The 16,594-nt window shown below is 47.2% G+C and overlaps 1 protein-coding gene across 1 annotated transcript in view; it reads right to left on the reverse strand.

Moving 5' to 3' along the window:
* Positions 1–5,948: 5,948 nt before the first annotated feature.
* Positions 5,949–16,594, reverse strand: part of LOC144485767 (5-hydroxytryptamine receptor 3A-like) — a 20,287-nt gene continuing 9,641 nt past the window's right edge. The window contains exons 6-9 of the mRNA XM_078203855.1: positions 15,426–15,586; positions 13,409–13,619; positions 8,666–8,890; positions 5,949–6,184 (exon numbers count right to left, since the gene is read on the reverse strand). Of these exons, the coding sequence (XP_078059981.1) occupies positions 5,949–6,184; positions 8,666–8,890; positions 13,409–13,619; positions 15,426–15,586 (833 nt within the window). The remainder of the gene's footprint in view (positions 6,185–8,665; positions 8,891–13,408; positions 13,620–15,425; positions 15,587–16,594) is intronic.

Raw genomic sequence — 16,594 nt, forward strand, 5'->3', positions numbered from 1 at the left:
TGATTATCTCAAATATTTTGTGTTCAGAGTCGCTTCGTTCTTCAGAATGATTTTTATTCTAAACTAAGCCAGTCTGGTGAAGCTTCGATGATGTAAACCTCACGCATACATGAAAGAACCTGCCACCAGTTTCACACTAATGCATCCCTGGGATCCCGCATTAGCCAATCAGGACACCCTGACCGAATGACCAATCAGGGCACAGAAAAGTGAACTAATCAGGGCAGGGAAAAGCTGTCCAAAGGCAAATTATTTGGGGAAAGCAAAATTTGCGCCCTGGCCAATATTTATCTCTGGACCAATATCAATATAAACTCAGATTATCCACTCATTATGTGGGAGCTTGCTGTGCACAAATTGACTGCCTTGTTTTCCACATTGCAACAGCAACTACTCCTCAAAAAGTACTCTTATTGACCACAAAATGCTGTTGGACATCCTGAGTTTTGTGAAGGAAACTATAGAGATGCATGTCCATCTTTAACCTGTTACTTGTCTCTTTATTTGATGGCAGAGATTCAGCTGAATTAGTTTTGTGGGCAATTGTCACTTAGACTTTCCTTGGGGTCCATCTTGGGGATTTGCTGCAACACTCAGTGACAGCCCTCGTTATCTCAATGTTGCTTGTGGGATCTTACTGTGCATACATTGTCTGCCTCCCGACGGGACAACAGTGGCTACACTTCAAACGGAGAAGGGTTACATTTGACTGTGAGGCACTTTGGGATGTCCTACTCTCGTGAAAGGCGTTAAATAAATGGGGAGTTCTTTCTCCCTGTACCAATTGTGACATTTGTTATCGAGGGTCAGTGATTGTGACAGGGATATTCAGTAATACTGTCGGCGGGAGATTAATGCCCATGGGTTAAAAACAAAATCGTGAGCAGGCTGTGTTTTCAGCTCCCTGGACCCAGTAATTAGGACTGAGATCTTGTCATTAAACCTATTATTAATGCTGAATGATCCTCCCTCAACAGAGAGAATCGTATTTAATGCTAATTACATGGATATTACATTAGGTACAGCTCCGGGCCATTAAAAATTCCTTCCATTGATGAGGCACAGAGGCTCTGTCTCCATTGTGGCTGTTACTGACACAGCCACTGGACTGCAACAGGCACTTGAACAACAATAACTGCATCAAGTTGCATTTATATAGCCTTGCTGGTGTGGTAAAATGCACCCAGCTCCTTTGTAGGAGTGTTATCGAAGGTCACAGAAGGAAGGGGATGTTAGGGTAGATGCTGACCAAATTCTTGGTCAGAGAGAAGGGTTTGGAAGAATTAAAGAGAGCTGGCGATCTGTAATGAAAACATAAACATGCTGGAAAAACTCAGCAGGTCTGGCAGCCACTGTGGAGAAAGAAATAGAGTTAACGTTTCGGGTCTGGATAACTTAATACAATCCCCACAGTGCAGAAGGAGGCCATTCGGCCCATCGAGTCTGCACCGACAAGTTTTTAGGGGTCCAGATCGCCAACAACCTGTCCTGGTCCCTTCAAATGGACCCACCAAAATGGAAAACCCACCAACGCCTCTACTTTCTCAGGAGATTAAGGAGATTTGGCATGTCCGCTGCAACTCTCACCAACTTCTACAGATGCACCATAGAAAGCATTCTTTCCGGTTGTATCACAGCTTGGTATGGCTCCTGCTCTGCCCAAGACTGCAAGAAACTACAAAAGATTGTGAATGAAGCCCAGTCCATCACTCAAACCAGCCTCCCATCCACTGACACTGTCTACACTTCACACTGCCTGGAAAAGCAGCCAGTATAATCAAGGACCCCACGCACTCTGCACATACTCTCTTCCATCGGAAAAAAGATACACAAGTCTGAGGTCACGTACCATCCAACTCAAGAACAGCTTCTTCCCTGCTGCCATCAGACTTTTGAATGGATCGACCTCGCATTAAGTTGATCTTTCTCTATGCCCTAGCTATGACTGTAACACTACACTCTACACTCCTTTCCTTCCATATGTATGGCATGCTTTGTTTATATAATACACAAGAAATGATACTTTTCACTGTATACTAATACATGTGACAATAATAATAAATCTAAATCAATCCCTCCCAGGCCCTATCCCCTAACCCCCGTATTTACCCAGTTAATCCCCCTGACATGAAGGGGCAATTTACCATGGCCAATTAACCCAACTCACACATCTTTGGACTGTGGGAGTTGGGTTAATTGGCCATTGGCACCCGGAGGAAACCCAAGCAGAATATGTGCAAACCTCCACAGAGATAGCCATCTGAGGTGGGAGTGGAACCGGGGTCCCTGGCACTGTGAGAAGGCAGAGCGATCTTTAATGTTTAGGACAGTAATTCCAGAGTGTGGATCTGGATAGCTGAAGGCACAGCTGCAATCACAGAAAGAATCATCACAGAAACCTTACAGTGCAGAAGGAGGCCATTCAGCCCATCGAGTCTGCACCGACCACAATCCCCCCCCAGGCCCTATCCCCATAACCCCACATATTTACCCCACTAACCCTTCTAACCTGCGCATCCCAGGACACAAAGGGGCAATTTAGCATAGCCAATGCACCTAACCCACACATCTTTGGACTGGGAGGAAACCGGAGTACACGGGGAGAACACACACACTCCACACACAGTGACCCAAGCCGGGAATCGAACCCAGCTCCCTGGAGCTGTGAGGTAAGAGTGCTAACCACTGTGCTGCCCAATAGTGGAGCAATTTAAATCAGGGCAGAATGAGACGAACACGGGAATCGCACTAGGAGAGATAGGGAGGGGGTGTGGCCAGGGAGAGCTTGGAAAACAAGGATAAGAATTTTAAAACCTGCTAATATAAGTTAACGGGCACAAGAACGATCAGGGAACAGAACCTGGTGCGACTAGGACAAGAAGGAAAATACAGCTCAGACCAGTATTTTCATTTCCCTGTTTTACTGTTTTTTCATCCTTCAGGGAGAGAGAGGGTTTTGATCCGGTGTAGCCAGCTCGGATTTCAGGATGGAACTCCGACTGACACGTTCAGCATCTGACTCAGTCCACTGTTCAGTCCTCTAGAAGTTATTTTTAAAAATTATACAGTGAGTCACACAGACCTCACAGATAATTGCACCAGCTTTACGTCCCCTGAAACTCTCTGAAAAGTTTCTGATATTTTGAGATTTCCTTGGGGATGTATTAGTGGCTGCGAGGTTTAACAAAACACTACCCTCACCAAGCCGAGCTCATTAAGTGCAGTTTGAGGAGATGGTTCAGGCAAGACAGGATTGCACCTTCCAATTGACGTCACACCCAATCAACATGATTGAAGTGTTTCCACGCAGTCCACATTCTTTCGCTCTGTGATTGCAGCCAAACGATAAAAGGTTTGCCAAAATATTACCAAAGACACAAGTGCCCTGTAGCCACATTCTGAGTGTAGTGGCACAGGGAGGCGGGGGGAGGGGGGAGTTCCTGGATCAACACCACCACCTAGTGGAGAAAAGCCAAACTGAATGAGGTCCCATCATTGCTCTTACAATAGAACAGCCACCCATCGTTTTGCTGCCAGCTCTTTGAATCCAATTAATCTCAAACTCACCCTGTCCTCTCTCCCAATTGTCCTCCGTAAATGTCAGGCACTCTGAGTCTAAGGTTGCCAAATCTCCTGGAACCTCCAGGAATTGATGTCACTGCTGTGTGCAACCTTGTAGAAAAATCATCAGGACATTAAAAACAACTGTTTTTTTACAAATGTTTTTTGAACAGTCCTCTTTGCTGGATATAGAATATTAAAAGTTGGGGCGAGGAAGGGCTGTTTGGTGGACAGGCAAGTATCATCCGATTAAGTATTGAGTTGTGTTGCTTTCCGGTTGATGTAAGAAGGCAGTACATCTGCAGGATGGGTGTGTTGGCCGATTATTGGCTGGAGTTGGGGGCAAGTGATGTAATGAAATTCCAAGAATACGTTTAATCACAGTTGGCAACACAATCTTAAAGGATTGTCCACTCCAGGTGCAGGAGCATGTGATAAAAACATGGAAAGATTCACGGTACAGAGGGAGGCCTGTCCAAATCAGCTGAGAATGGACTGTCCAGCCTTTCCCATGATAGGTCTGGACTGACCCTGACCCCTCCCATGCCGACACTACAGCTTTTCTGAACTCACCAATGCCTCTACTTTCTCAGAAGACTAAGGAAATTTGGCATGTCAGCTATCACTCTCACCAACTTTTACAGATGCACCCATAGAAAGCATCCTTTCTGGTTGTATCACAGCTTGGTATGGCTCCTGCTCTGCCCAAGACCGCAAGGGACTACAAAAGGTCGTGAATGTAGCCCAATCCATCACACAAACCAGCCTCCCATCCATTGACTCTGTCTACACTTCCCGCTGCCTCAGCAAAGCAGTCAGCATAATTAAGGACCCCACACACCCCGGTCATTCTCTCTTCCATCTTCTTCCGTCGAGAAAAAGATACAAAAGCCTGAGGTCACATACCAACCGACTCAAGAACAGCTTCTTCCCTGCTGCTGTCAGACTTTTGAATGGACGAGCCAAGTTGCATTAAGTTGATCTTTCTCTACACCCTAGCTATGGCTGTAACACTACATTCTGCACTCTCTCCTTTCCTTCTCTATGAATGGTATGCTTTGTCTGTATAGCGCGCAAGAAACAATACTTTTCACTGTATACTAATACATGTGACAATAATAAATCAAATCAAATCAAATCAAATGGAGTGCTGTATTGTCAGAGAGATTTTAAAATCAAGGCCACTTCTAACCACTCAGTGGGATATAAAAGTGCAGTGGCACAATGGTTAGCACTGCTGCCTCACAGCACCAGGAACCTGGGTTCAATTCTAGCCTCGGGTGACCGTGTGGAATCTGCATCTTCTCCCTGTGTCTGTGTGGGTTTCTTCCGGGTGCTCCAGTTTCCTCCCACACTCTGTGCAAGTTAGGTGGATCAGCCATGCCAGATTTCACCTTAGTTAAGGATATTATTAAACTAGAAAGTGTGCAGAAAAGATTTACTAGGATGCTACCGAACTTGATGGTTTGAGTTATAAGGAGGAGCTGGATAGACTGGGACTTTTTTCTCTGGAGTGTAGAAAGCTGAGGGGGTGATCTTATAGAGGTCTATAAAATAATGAGGGGCAGAAATAAGGTGGATAGTCAACATCTTTCCCCAAAGGTAGGGGAGTCTAAAACTAGAGGGCATAGGTTTACGGTGAGAGGGGAGAGATACAAAAGGGTCCAGAGGGGCAACTTATTTCACACAGAGGTTGCTAAGTATCTGAAGCGAGCTGCCAGAGGCGGGTACAATTTTGCCTTTTAAAGAGCATTTAGACAGTTACACGGATAAGATGGGTAAAAAGGGATATGGGCCAAACGCGGGCAATTGGGTCTAGTTTAGTGGTAAAAACTGGGCGGCATGGACAAGTTGGGCCAAAGGACCTGTTTCCATGCTGTAAACCTCTATGACTCTATGACTCTAGTGTCCCAAAATGTGTAGGTTAGGGGTAAATATGTGGCATTACAGGGATAAGGCCTGGGTAAGGTGTTCTTTCAGAGAGTTGGTGCAGACTCGATAGGCCGACTCAATGATAAAAGACCCCATCATGACGATTACAAAGACTTGTTGTCTTAGTATTTACCCTTCGATCAACATCACTAAAACAGATTACCTTGTCATCATCTCATTGTTGTCTGTGGGATCTTGCTGTGCAGAAATTGGCCACTGTGTTTCCTACGTTACAACAATGACTATACTTCAGAAGTGTTTTGTGGTGGTCTGAGACTGTAAATGCAAGTCCCCTTTTGTTTAAAATATTCTTTTGAAAGTTAAAATGGAAATTGTTCCCTCCTGCCTTTCAGGCAGCACATTCCAGAACATCATAGCTTGCTGATTAAAAACAAATTCTCTTATCCCTCACCCCGCAGTGGTTCATTAGTCCATGGGACCAGCTATAGGGAAAGTCACATCAGCCAAGCGACAGAGAGGGTTAACAAGAAAGCTGCAAAAAATATTAAGTAGACAGAGTGAAGGAAGCAGTCGAGAATGTGGCCAATCTGTAGCCACTCTTCCTCCACCTCCCGTTCCTGGTCATGCCGCTCCATGCACTGTTTGATCTCCTCCACCCCCTCAGCGATCTTCCGCAATAACCCCTGAAGAATATCGATCTCGGCTGGCCCGGAACTCTTCATCTCGCAATCTGCAGGGATCAAGAGGTTCATTGGTTTGGACCGTGTGTCCACAGCGCTTTCCAAAACATTGGGGGAACTATAAAAGTCGAAGGTGGGAGAGGTTTGGTGTGTCTGAAGGGTCAGCTCAGAGGAAAGGGCTTTTTGCATTTCCTTTATCTCAACCAGTGACAGCTGCCCACCTCCGGAATTAATTCCCTAAGTCTCTCTGCCTCTCTCCTCCCAGTTTCCTCCCACACTCCAAAGATGTGCAGGTTAGGTGGATTGGCCATGATAAATTACCCTTTAGTGTCAGGGGGACTAGCAGAGTAAATACATGGGGTTACAGGGACAGGGCCTGGGTGGGACTGTGGTCGGTGCAGATTCGACGAGCCGAATAGCCCCCTTCTGCATTGCAGGGATTCTATGATTCTATTTGGGGAGATGGCTCTCATCGAGAGGCCCAGACCAATGATCTGCAGGGTTGTGCATTCAAGTCAGACCCCAGTCCCTGATGGAATTTAAATTTAATTAAAAATCAGAATTGAAAAGCTGGCCTCGGAAATGGTTACCATGAAACCATTGTCGATTGTCGTAAAACCCCATCTGGTCCTTTAGGGAAGGAAATCTGCTGTCCTTACCCGGTCTGGCCTACATGTGACTCCAGACCCATAACTATGTGGTTGACTTGTAACTGCTCTCTGAAATGACCAAGCAAGCCACTTAGTTCAAGGGCAAACCAGGATGGGCAGGCAGTGTTGGCTTTGTCAGTGACACCCATATCCCATGAAAGAATAAGAAAAACACACCGCTGTGACCAAGCTTTGGATCACCTGTCCTAATATCTCCGTATGCAGCTCCATGCCAACTATCGTTCATAAACTTCCCCAATAAGCTTCACCAGACATTTTATTTGATCAAAGATGCTATATAAATTCAAGCTGTTGTTCTTGCTGCTTTCTATCAACTCATTTCAGGAGGAATATTACTTTACTTTTCCTTGTCTCCTGAGCAGCTGTGACGTGTCAGTGCTTTCTCCATCGACTGCAAGTCTGGGTGCTGTGCGATGGCATTTTATTTCCCGAGGGGGTCTGAAACTGATGCTCTCTGCACTGCCCAGCTGGGGTCAGCAGACAGCAGTGGGCAGCAGGAAACCCTGGTTGATTCCATCCTCCTATTAGTCACCCTGCAGATAGACTAATAAATGATTGATACCAATTATAAAGACAGGTTGACTAAAATGATATCAAGAAGTATTTCTTCACACATAAGGGAGTAGAGGTCAGGGGAAATTTACTCTGTATCCAACATTGTGCTGCACCAAAACAAAAACAGAAAATGCTGGAAAATCTCAGCAGGTCTGGCAGCAACTGTGGAGAGAGAATGGAGCCAATGTTTCGAGTCTGGATGACCCTTCGTCAGAGCTGACAAAGGGTCCAAGTCCAGGAGTTTTTGATGGGCACAGTGTAGAGGGAGCTTTACACTGTGTCTAACCCCGTGCTGTACCTGTCCTGGGAGTGTTTGATGGGGACAGTGAAAGGGAAGCTTTACTTTGTATCTAACCCTGTGCTGTACCTGTCCTGGGAGTGTTTGATGGGGACAGTGTAGAGGGAGCTTTACTCTATATCTAACCCTGTGCTGTACCTGTCCTGGGAGTGTTTGATGGGGACAGTGTAGAGGGAGCTTTACTCTATATCTAACCCCGTGCTGTACCTGTCCTGGGAGTGTTTGATGGGGACAGTGTAGAGGGAGCTTTACTCTATATCTAACCCCGTGCTGTACCTGTCCTGGGAGTGTTTGATGGGGACAGTGTAGAGGGAGCTTTACTCTGTATCTAACCCTGTGCTGTACCTGTCCTGGGAGTGTTTGATGGGGACAGTGAAAAGGAAGCTTTACTCCGTATCTAAACCCATGCTGTACCTTCCTGGGAGTGTTTGATGGGAACAGTGCAGGATAGATTTGTAACTTGCTTCTTGGGGAGTAAAACTAGCTGTGGTGAACATTAATTTAATTAATTAGTGTCACAAGTAGGCTTACATTAATACTGCAATGAAGTTACTGTGAAAATCTCCTAGTCGTTACACTCCGGAGCCTGTTTGGGTACACTAAGGGGGAATTTAGCATGGCCAATGCATCTAACCAGCATGTCCTTCAGACTGTGGGAGGAAAACAGAGAACCCGGAGGAAACCCACGCAGACATGGGGAGAACATGCAAACTCCGCACACAATTGACCCAAGCTGGGAATCGAACCGGTGTCCCTGGTGCTGTGAGGCAGCACTGCCACCATGCCACTGTGCCACCCTGCTGCCCCAAAATGTTTGCTGTGATGAGTAGCTGACCTGCAGGTCAGTTGCATGTCAGGGGTGAAAGGGAGTGGGGAGGCAGTTTGAAAAATAACCTGGGGTATCTGGAGTGGAGGCATTTTCCATTCCCTGGATTGATACCCTCAAACCCACTTGTGCTGAGACAGAACCTCAGGAGCGATGGACTGATGAAAGAGGCAGATGTTACCTTGGTCTGTGGTGTTGGCGGTCTGTGGGGATCGGGATATCTGGCGGTACACTCGCTGTTTCTCTCTCCGCCAGAACAACTTTGCCCCATAGCCGAGGACGATGGTTTGCATCCAAGCTGGGACAGCCTTCCTCTGCTTGGCATTCTGGTGGATGACATTGATGATGATAATGGTCTCAAACAAGCTGGTGACCATAAAGGTCAGAGACACCAGAAAAAAGATGGCTGCAACAAGACCGATGAAAACAAGAGTATTAAATTGACATTGAACGTTCAAAGACTATTTCCTCGGGTGGATGGAGCTATTACAAGGGGGCATAACTAGAGGGTTTGTGGTGGGAGATACAAGAAGGATATCAGAGGTAGGTTCTTTATGCAGAGAGTGGTTGGGGTGTGGAATGGACTGCCTGCAGTGATAGTGGAGTCAGACACTTTAGGAACATTTAAGCGGTTATTGGATAGGCACATGGAGCACACCAGGATGATAGGGAGTGGGATAGCTTGACCTTGGTTTCAGATAAAACTCGGCACAACATCGTGGGCCGAAGGGCCTGTTCTGTGCTGTACTGTTCTATGTTCTATGACATAAACAGCGCCCTGTCAAACTCCCTTAGAAATGTGTATGTCTCAATAAGATCCCCTCTCATTCTTGTAAGTGGTATTATCACTAGACTATTAATACAGAAACTCAGCTAATCTTCTGGGGACCCGGGTTCGAATCCCGCCATGGCAGATGGTGGTGTTTGAATTCAATAAGAAATATCTGGAATTAAGAATCTACTGATGACCATGAAACCATTGTCGATTGTCAGAAAAACCCATCTGGTTCACTAGTGTCCTTTAAGGAAGAAAATCTGCCGTCCTTACCTGGTCTGGCCTATATGTGACTCCAGAGCCACAGCAATGTGGTTGATGCTCAACTGCCCTCTGGACAAGAGCAACTAGAGATGGGCAATAAATGCTGGCCAGCCAGCGACGCCCATGTCCCAAAGATAAATTTTAAAAAGCCAAAGAATGTAGGTCCAACATGCTCAATCTCTCCTTCTAAGACAATTGGGAAGCTTGCACATTGTGAGCCTGAATCATTAATAAAAATAGCGGCCCAGATCTTCCGAGAAATGGGAATCACCGTCAGATTGCCCTTTGTTCCTACTTTTCTGGGCCACACCAGAACTCCAGAATTCTATCTGGGACTTCCGGCCTGGCTACTCCAGAAATCCTTCCCGTCATACCTAACCATCTGGGGAAGACAAGCCACACCCGCTTTATAAGGCACTCGCTGTGTGTATTGGTAAGTAAATGACCGAAACTTTGTTTGATCTGCTGCAGAGAGGAGGTAAGGGGTAGTGTGGCAGGTGAGTAGGGTGTCTGATGGGTGAGGTGGGTAGGGTTGGTAGGTGGTGTGAGTGAGGGGGTGGCTCAGGGCACAATCAGGTCAGGTTGGGTGGGAATGTCAGGTTATGGCTAGTCAGGTCATGTCGGGGGGGGTGGGTGGAAGTTGAAGGGGAAGTTGGGGGACGGGGAGGGGGTCACTTGTTTAGTTACCCAGGAGCTAGGTTCGGATTTTTCTGTTTAACATTACTTAGCTGTGTAACTACACAGCTAAGTAAATCCAAACCATTCGAAGTCTCTGGAAGTGATCATACCGGCTCGTCTCGCCGGTCGATCGGTGTGGCAAGCCGGTAAGATCGTGAGAGAGGTGAAAAACTGGGGTCGTGCCCGGTTTCTCACCTCTCGTGATGATACCAGCACTGGGGCGGCACAGTGGTTAGCAGTGCTGCCGCACAATGCCAGGGACCCGGGTTCAATTCCGGCGTCGGATGACTGTCTGTGTGGAGTTTGCACATTCTCCTCGTGTTTGCGTGGGTTTCCTCCGAGTGCTCCGGTTTCCTCCCACAGTCCAAAGATGTGCGGGTTAGGTTGATTGGCCATGCTAAATTTACCTTTAGTGTCAAGGGGATTAGCAGGTTAAATATGTGGGGTTACGGGTTAGGGCGTGGGTGGGATTGTTGTCGATGCAGACTCGATGAGCCGAATGACCTCTTTTTGCACTATAAGGATTCTATAATTCTATGATTTGTTGACGTAATCAGCCTTGTGGAAGACCACAAAACTGATTTTAATATTTAAATCTTAATGTATGATTAAGACCCAAGGGAGGGGGATAGCGATTGGAAGGAGGGGTGCGATGTCCGGGGGCGTGGGACTGACAATCTCCCAATGCACTATGATATGCTATTGTACATCTTGCATTAGGAAATCAGGCACTTGTGCAATAGCGCCCTCTAGCAATCAGCAGCAGGCTTCCCGCTGTGAATAGACTCCTTCCATTCTCCCTACTGGCGAGAACCACACTTTGCCCCTTTTTTTCTCTAAATGTGATAATATTAGAATTTTTGTCTTGCTGAAAAAACGGGTCTGAAACTCTCCCATTTTCACACTTGTTCGGCACTTAGAATTTTTTTTGGTAAGATCGTCCCCTCTGACTTTTGCGGAGGGTTCCAGGGAGCAGGGAAATTGACCAATGGAAGTTCAATCCTCCCTGGCAATCCCACAGAGTCAGTGTGTTGGGACATCCAGAGTGTCCTGTAGGGAATCTTCTAGGCTGCATCCAGACTCCAACTATCAGGAGATCGGAAGATCTGAGCCAGTGAAAAGTTGAATCCTCAGCACAGATCATTGTGAAACATCATTGGTCATTTCCTGTGTGATAAGTATGTAAAGGAGAAAGAAATATGTTTTTTTTATTCATTCGTGGGACATGAGCGTCGCTGGCTGGCCAGCATTTATTGCCCATCCTTAGTTGCCCTCGGAGGGTAGTTGAGAGTCAACCATATTGTTGTGGCTCTGGAGTCACATGTAGGCCAGACCAGGTAAGGACAGCAGATTTTCTTCCCTAAAGGGCATTAGTGAACCAGGTGGGTTTTTCCAACAATTAACCATGGTTTTGTGGTCATCAGTAGATTCTTAATTCCAGATATTTTTTATTGAATTGAAATTCCACCACCTGCCTGGGCAAGATTCGAACCCGAGTCCCCAGAAAATTAGCTGAGTTTCTGGATTAATAGTCTAGCGAGAATACCACTAGGCCATGAGCAGGGATGAAGTAGGATAGGAGGAAGGCTGTATTGAGCATAATGGCCTGTCCCTATACTGTAAATGCTGTGTAATTTTATTTGGAGTGTTCTGAGAAGGAATGATGATCATGGGGTGGAGGAGTTGGGACTTACACGGAGGAACAGAGGCTGACATTTAACAAGCCCTTCCCAACATGTCAGCCACTACCAGCTGCGTGTGTTGGTTGGGAATTGAATTCTGACAAATTATATTTCTGGTTAGGAATTAAAGGAGTAAAAGACACCAGTGTTCGGTTTCTGATCTCTGTAGACTAAAGCTTCAGGTAAAACAGGACGTGGACAAGCAGAAATCCTAAGTGTCCTTTCTCGGTCATTGTGAGTACTTTCCTTCCCTGGTTACTGAATTGTGGGAGATATTTGTTCAATGAACATGCACCTGGTGATGTATTATGTGCTTTGTGATTGTGTGTCAGGAATATTACGGACACCTGGTTGTGTGCGCACAGAGGTATATTTGCACACACACACACGCACGTGACACACACTTAAATATTGATATACAAAAAAAGTTGAAAGTTCAAGTGACAGACACAGATAGATTACATGCAACTTCCGCTCATTGTTAGAAGTTTGAATATGTAGCCGATTCTTTGATCAGCGGTTAGTTTTCAGAGAGGGTAACTAGGTATATCCCTATGGCAGCCAAGAGAGACACCAGTCTGTCTTCATATTCATCAGGTGTGGGCATCACTAGCAAGGCTGATATTTGATGGCCATCCCTCATTGCCCCTGACAGCAGTTAAGGATTGACCACATTGCTGTGAATCTGGAGGCACATGCAGGTCAGATCAGCTAAGGATGGCAGATTTCCTACACTGAAGGACATTACTGAGCCAGATGGGCTTTCACAACAACTGCTGGTAGTTTCATGGTCATCATTACTGGGATTAGCTGCCGTGCTGAAATTTGAACCAATGTGCCCAGGGTATACATGTTCCAGTGCATGAGCAAATAATTAAGATACCCAATGGAATTTTATCCTTTATCACAAGATGAATTTAACATAAAAGTAAGGATGTTATGCTTCAATTATGCAGGGCGTTGTTGAGACTACTTCTCGAATACTGTGTGCAGTTTTGCTCCCCTTATTTAAGGAAGAGTGTAAATGCATTGGAGGGAGTTCAGAGGAGGTTTATTAGATCGATACCTGGAATGAATGGGTTGTCTTATGAGGAAAGTTTAGACAAACTGGGCTTGTTTCCACTGGAGTTTAGAAGAGTGAGGGGGTGTCTTGATTGAAGTGTATCAAATCCTGAACGATCTTGACAATGTGGATGTGGGAAGGATGTTTCCTTTTGTGGGTGAGTCCAGAACTAGGGGGCACTATTTTAAAATTAGGGGTCAATTAGGACAAAGATTAGGAGAATCTTTTTCTTTCAGAGGGTTATGCAACTTTGGAACTCTGCTTCAGAAGGAGATGGAGTTGGGGTCACTGAATATTTTTAAGGTGGAGGGAGACAGATTATTGTTCAAAGGTTATCGGGGATAGATGGGAATGTGGAATTTGAAACACAAACGGATCGGCCATGATCTTATGCATGGCAGAGCAGGCTCGAGGGACTGAATGGCCTATTTCTGCTCTTAACAATGGAAGTCCAAGTCTTACCTATCAGTGGAGTGTGGGCTGAGTTACTAGGCAACAAGTCCTTCACGATGATAAGGAACACCGAATACCCCAACATGAGGGTCATCTTAAAGGAGGCTCTGTCAAAACTGTGAGTGGGCAGGTAGAAGCTCATGATGTCAGTCACCATTAGGAAGGCACTAGGAATGAGTAGGTTCACAACATAAAACATCGGCCTTCGTTTTATCATCACCTGCGGGAGGGAGAGGTGAGAAACTGTGAGAGTTTGTTCCACTCAGCAAAAACAATACTGGAAGCACAGAAATAAATGACAGCAAGTACAAAAGTTAGTTAAATTCCTGCTTCATACTCTCCAAGTTGCAAGGGGGTTTGATCAGGTGGATGTAAAGAAGATACTTCCACTTGTGGAAGAGGCCACTAGTAGGGGCCAGAAAAATACCATAGTCACAAATGAATCCAGTCGGGAATTCAGGAGAAACTTGTTTACCCAGAGAGTGGTGAGAAAGTGGAACTGGTGAGCACAGGGAATAGCTGTATTTAAGGAAAAGTTAGATGAACACGAGGGAGAAAGGAGTAAACGGATAGATTGATGGACTGGGGAGGAAGGAGACTGCTGTGAAGCATAAACAGCAGGACGGAGCAGTTAATGTCCCGTCTCTGTGCTGGGAATTCTATGTAGCACCCGATGATACTCAATTCTGTGCATTCTGATACTGACCATTAAAGATTGCAGAAAGGAATGAGGAATTATTTGTTGCTTTTTTTTAAATTTTCATTTCAGAATGATTCTCTCTTGAAAGTACTGACCCTTGCAGGGCTGCCTTGTAACCTGCCTCAGTGACCACCCTTGTGCATGAATCATCACTTAGAAGCTTGCCTTAGAAACTAGGAGAAGGCCATTCACCCTTTTGACAGGCTATTGAACTGTAGAGGCCTCACAGTAAGGGTCAAACCTGGGCCTCAACCAGTGTTCGAACGTAACCACTTTCCACCAATAGCAATCAGGAAGAGAAGCGAAGGCCGATTTCTTTCTCTCTCTGCTGTTTTAGTAACACTGTGAATGAGGGACTTCAGTTACCAAGTGAGGCCAGGATTTCTCCTTAAAGCAGAGATGGTTAAGGGGAGATGTAACAGGTACTCAAAACCGTACTGATTTTCGGCAGCGTAAATAAGAAACCGTTTCATTGGGTTGGGAAGCGAGAGAGAGAGAGACAGTACGCAGAGGAGGCAGAATTAAAATAATTGGAAAAAGAGTCAGAAGTAGGATGGGGAGAGTTTTTGTATCTGCGCAAACATCTACTCCCTCCACCACCGACGCACAGTAGCAGCAGTGTGTACTATCTACAAGGTGCATTGCAGCAATTCACCAGACAGCACCTTCCAAACCCATGACCGCTTGCATCTCGAAGGACAAGAGCAGCAGATACATAGGAACACCAACACCTGCAAGTTCCCCTCCAAGCCACTCACTGTCCTGACTTGGAAATATATCACCGTTACTTCACAGTCACTGGGTCAAAAAATTCCCTCCCTAAAGGCATTGTGGGTTAACTCACAACACGTGGACAGCAGCGATTCAAGAAGGCAGCTCACCACCACCTTCTCAAGGGCAACTAGGGATGGGTAATAAATGCTGGCCAGCCAGCGACGCCCATGTCCCATGAATGAATTTTAAAAAACAGAGAGTCGTTCTGACCTGGGATGTACTTACTTAAAAGGAGATTCAATAGTAACTTCTACAAAATAATCGGATGAACATCTGAAAAAAAAAGTTTGCAGGACTGTGGGAAAAGAGCAGGCAGGACGGGGTTAATTTGATAGCTCTTTCAAAGGGACAGTACAGACATGATGGGCCAAATGGCCTCATCTGCTATATGATTCTGAGCCTAGGTGTGCAGAGGCCTATTGAAGAACCCCAACCTTAAATTACAATCCAGCAGAGACCAGGGCAACCCGAGAACTGAACAAAGGGCCTTGATTACTCACTGCCTTCCTGGGCTGGGTACAGTGAGAGGAGCGAGGCAGCGCACAGATTTACCTCCAATGATATGGAATGATAGATTGCCCAATCCTCAACGTAATTATGTTCATTAGCCTCAATCTGGATTAGCTCCCACTCTCCCTTGCTTGCAAATATTTTCTTGGATTTGGAGGTGATCTCCTCCGAGGTCTGTATGAGGTGGAGTTTGACATCCTGGTCTGCAGAGCAAGAGGTTTGGTTATAGGAAAGAAAAACATGCATTTCTATAGCACCTTTCACAATCTCAGAACCTCCCAAAAGCTAAGTTAATTCCTTACCTTTGAAATGTCACGTTGGATCTTCCCCTACAGGCAAGGGGGAGGCGGGTAAAATAGAGTGGGCGGTGAGTGAGTGGCAGGAGAGGGGGGGGGGGGCTGCCCACCCATGATTTACCCGGGGGGCTGCCCACCCATGATTTACCCACCCACTCCAAGCTCACCCGCATAATACAGGAGGTGGACAAAAGCCGGTAGCCTGCCTGTTACATTGAAATAGGTAATCAAAGGTCAATTAGACTTGTTACCAAGACAATTGGACCCATTAATACATTGCCGTTATCGTCAATGCTGGATAGACTGGCATGGAGCAAGACAACTCCAAACAGGTGTTGCTTCTGGTGGTGGGGGAATGGAGGTAGAGGGGTGGGGGGGAGGCGAGGGGTGGGGGGGGAGGCGGGGGGTGGGGGGGGGAGGCGGGGGTGGGGGGGGGGGGAGGCGGGGGGTGGGGGGGGGGGAGGCGGGGGGGGGAGGTGGGGGGAGGTGGGGGGGGGGGAGGCGGGGGGGGGAGGCGGGGGGGGGGGAGGCGGGGGGGGAGGTGGGGGGGGAGGTGGGGGGGGAGGTGGGGGGGGAGGTGGGGGGGGGAGGTGGGGGGGGGAGGTGGGGGGGGGAGGTGGGGGGGGGAGGTGGGGGGGGGAGGTGGGGGGGGAGGCGGGGGGGGAGGCGGGGGGGGGAGGCGGGGGGGGAGGCGGGGGGGGAGGCGCGGGGGGGGGGGGAGGCGGGGGGGGGAGGCGGCGGGGGGGCGGGGAGGCGGGGGGGGCGGGGAGGCGGGGAGGGGAGGCGGGGGAGGGGAGGCGGGGGGGGAGGCGGGGGGGGGGGAGGCGGGGGGGGGGGGGAGGCGGGGGGGGGCGCGGGGAAACCATCCTTCTGTAATATGCAGCCCGTAGTGACTATGGCAACATAAGAAACATT

This window comes from Mustelus asterias, chromosome 3 (assembly GCF_964213995.1).
Source record: "Mustelus asterias chromosome 3, sMusAst1.hap1.1, whole genome shotgun sequence".
NCBI lineage: Eukaryota > Metazoa > Chordata > Chondrichthyes > Carcharhiniformes > Triakidae > Mustelus > Mustelus asterias.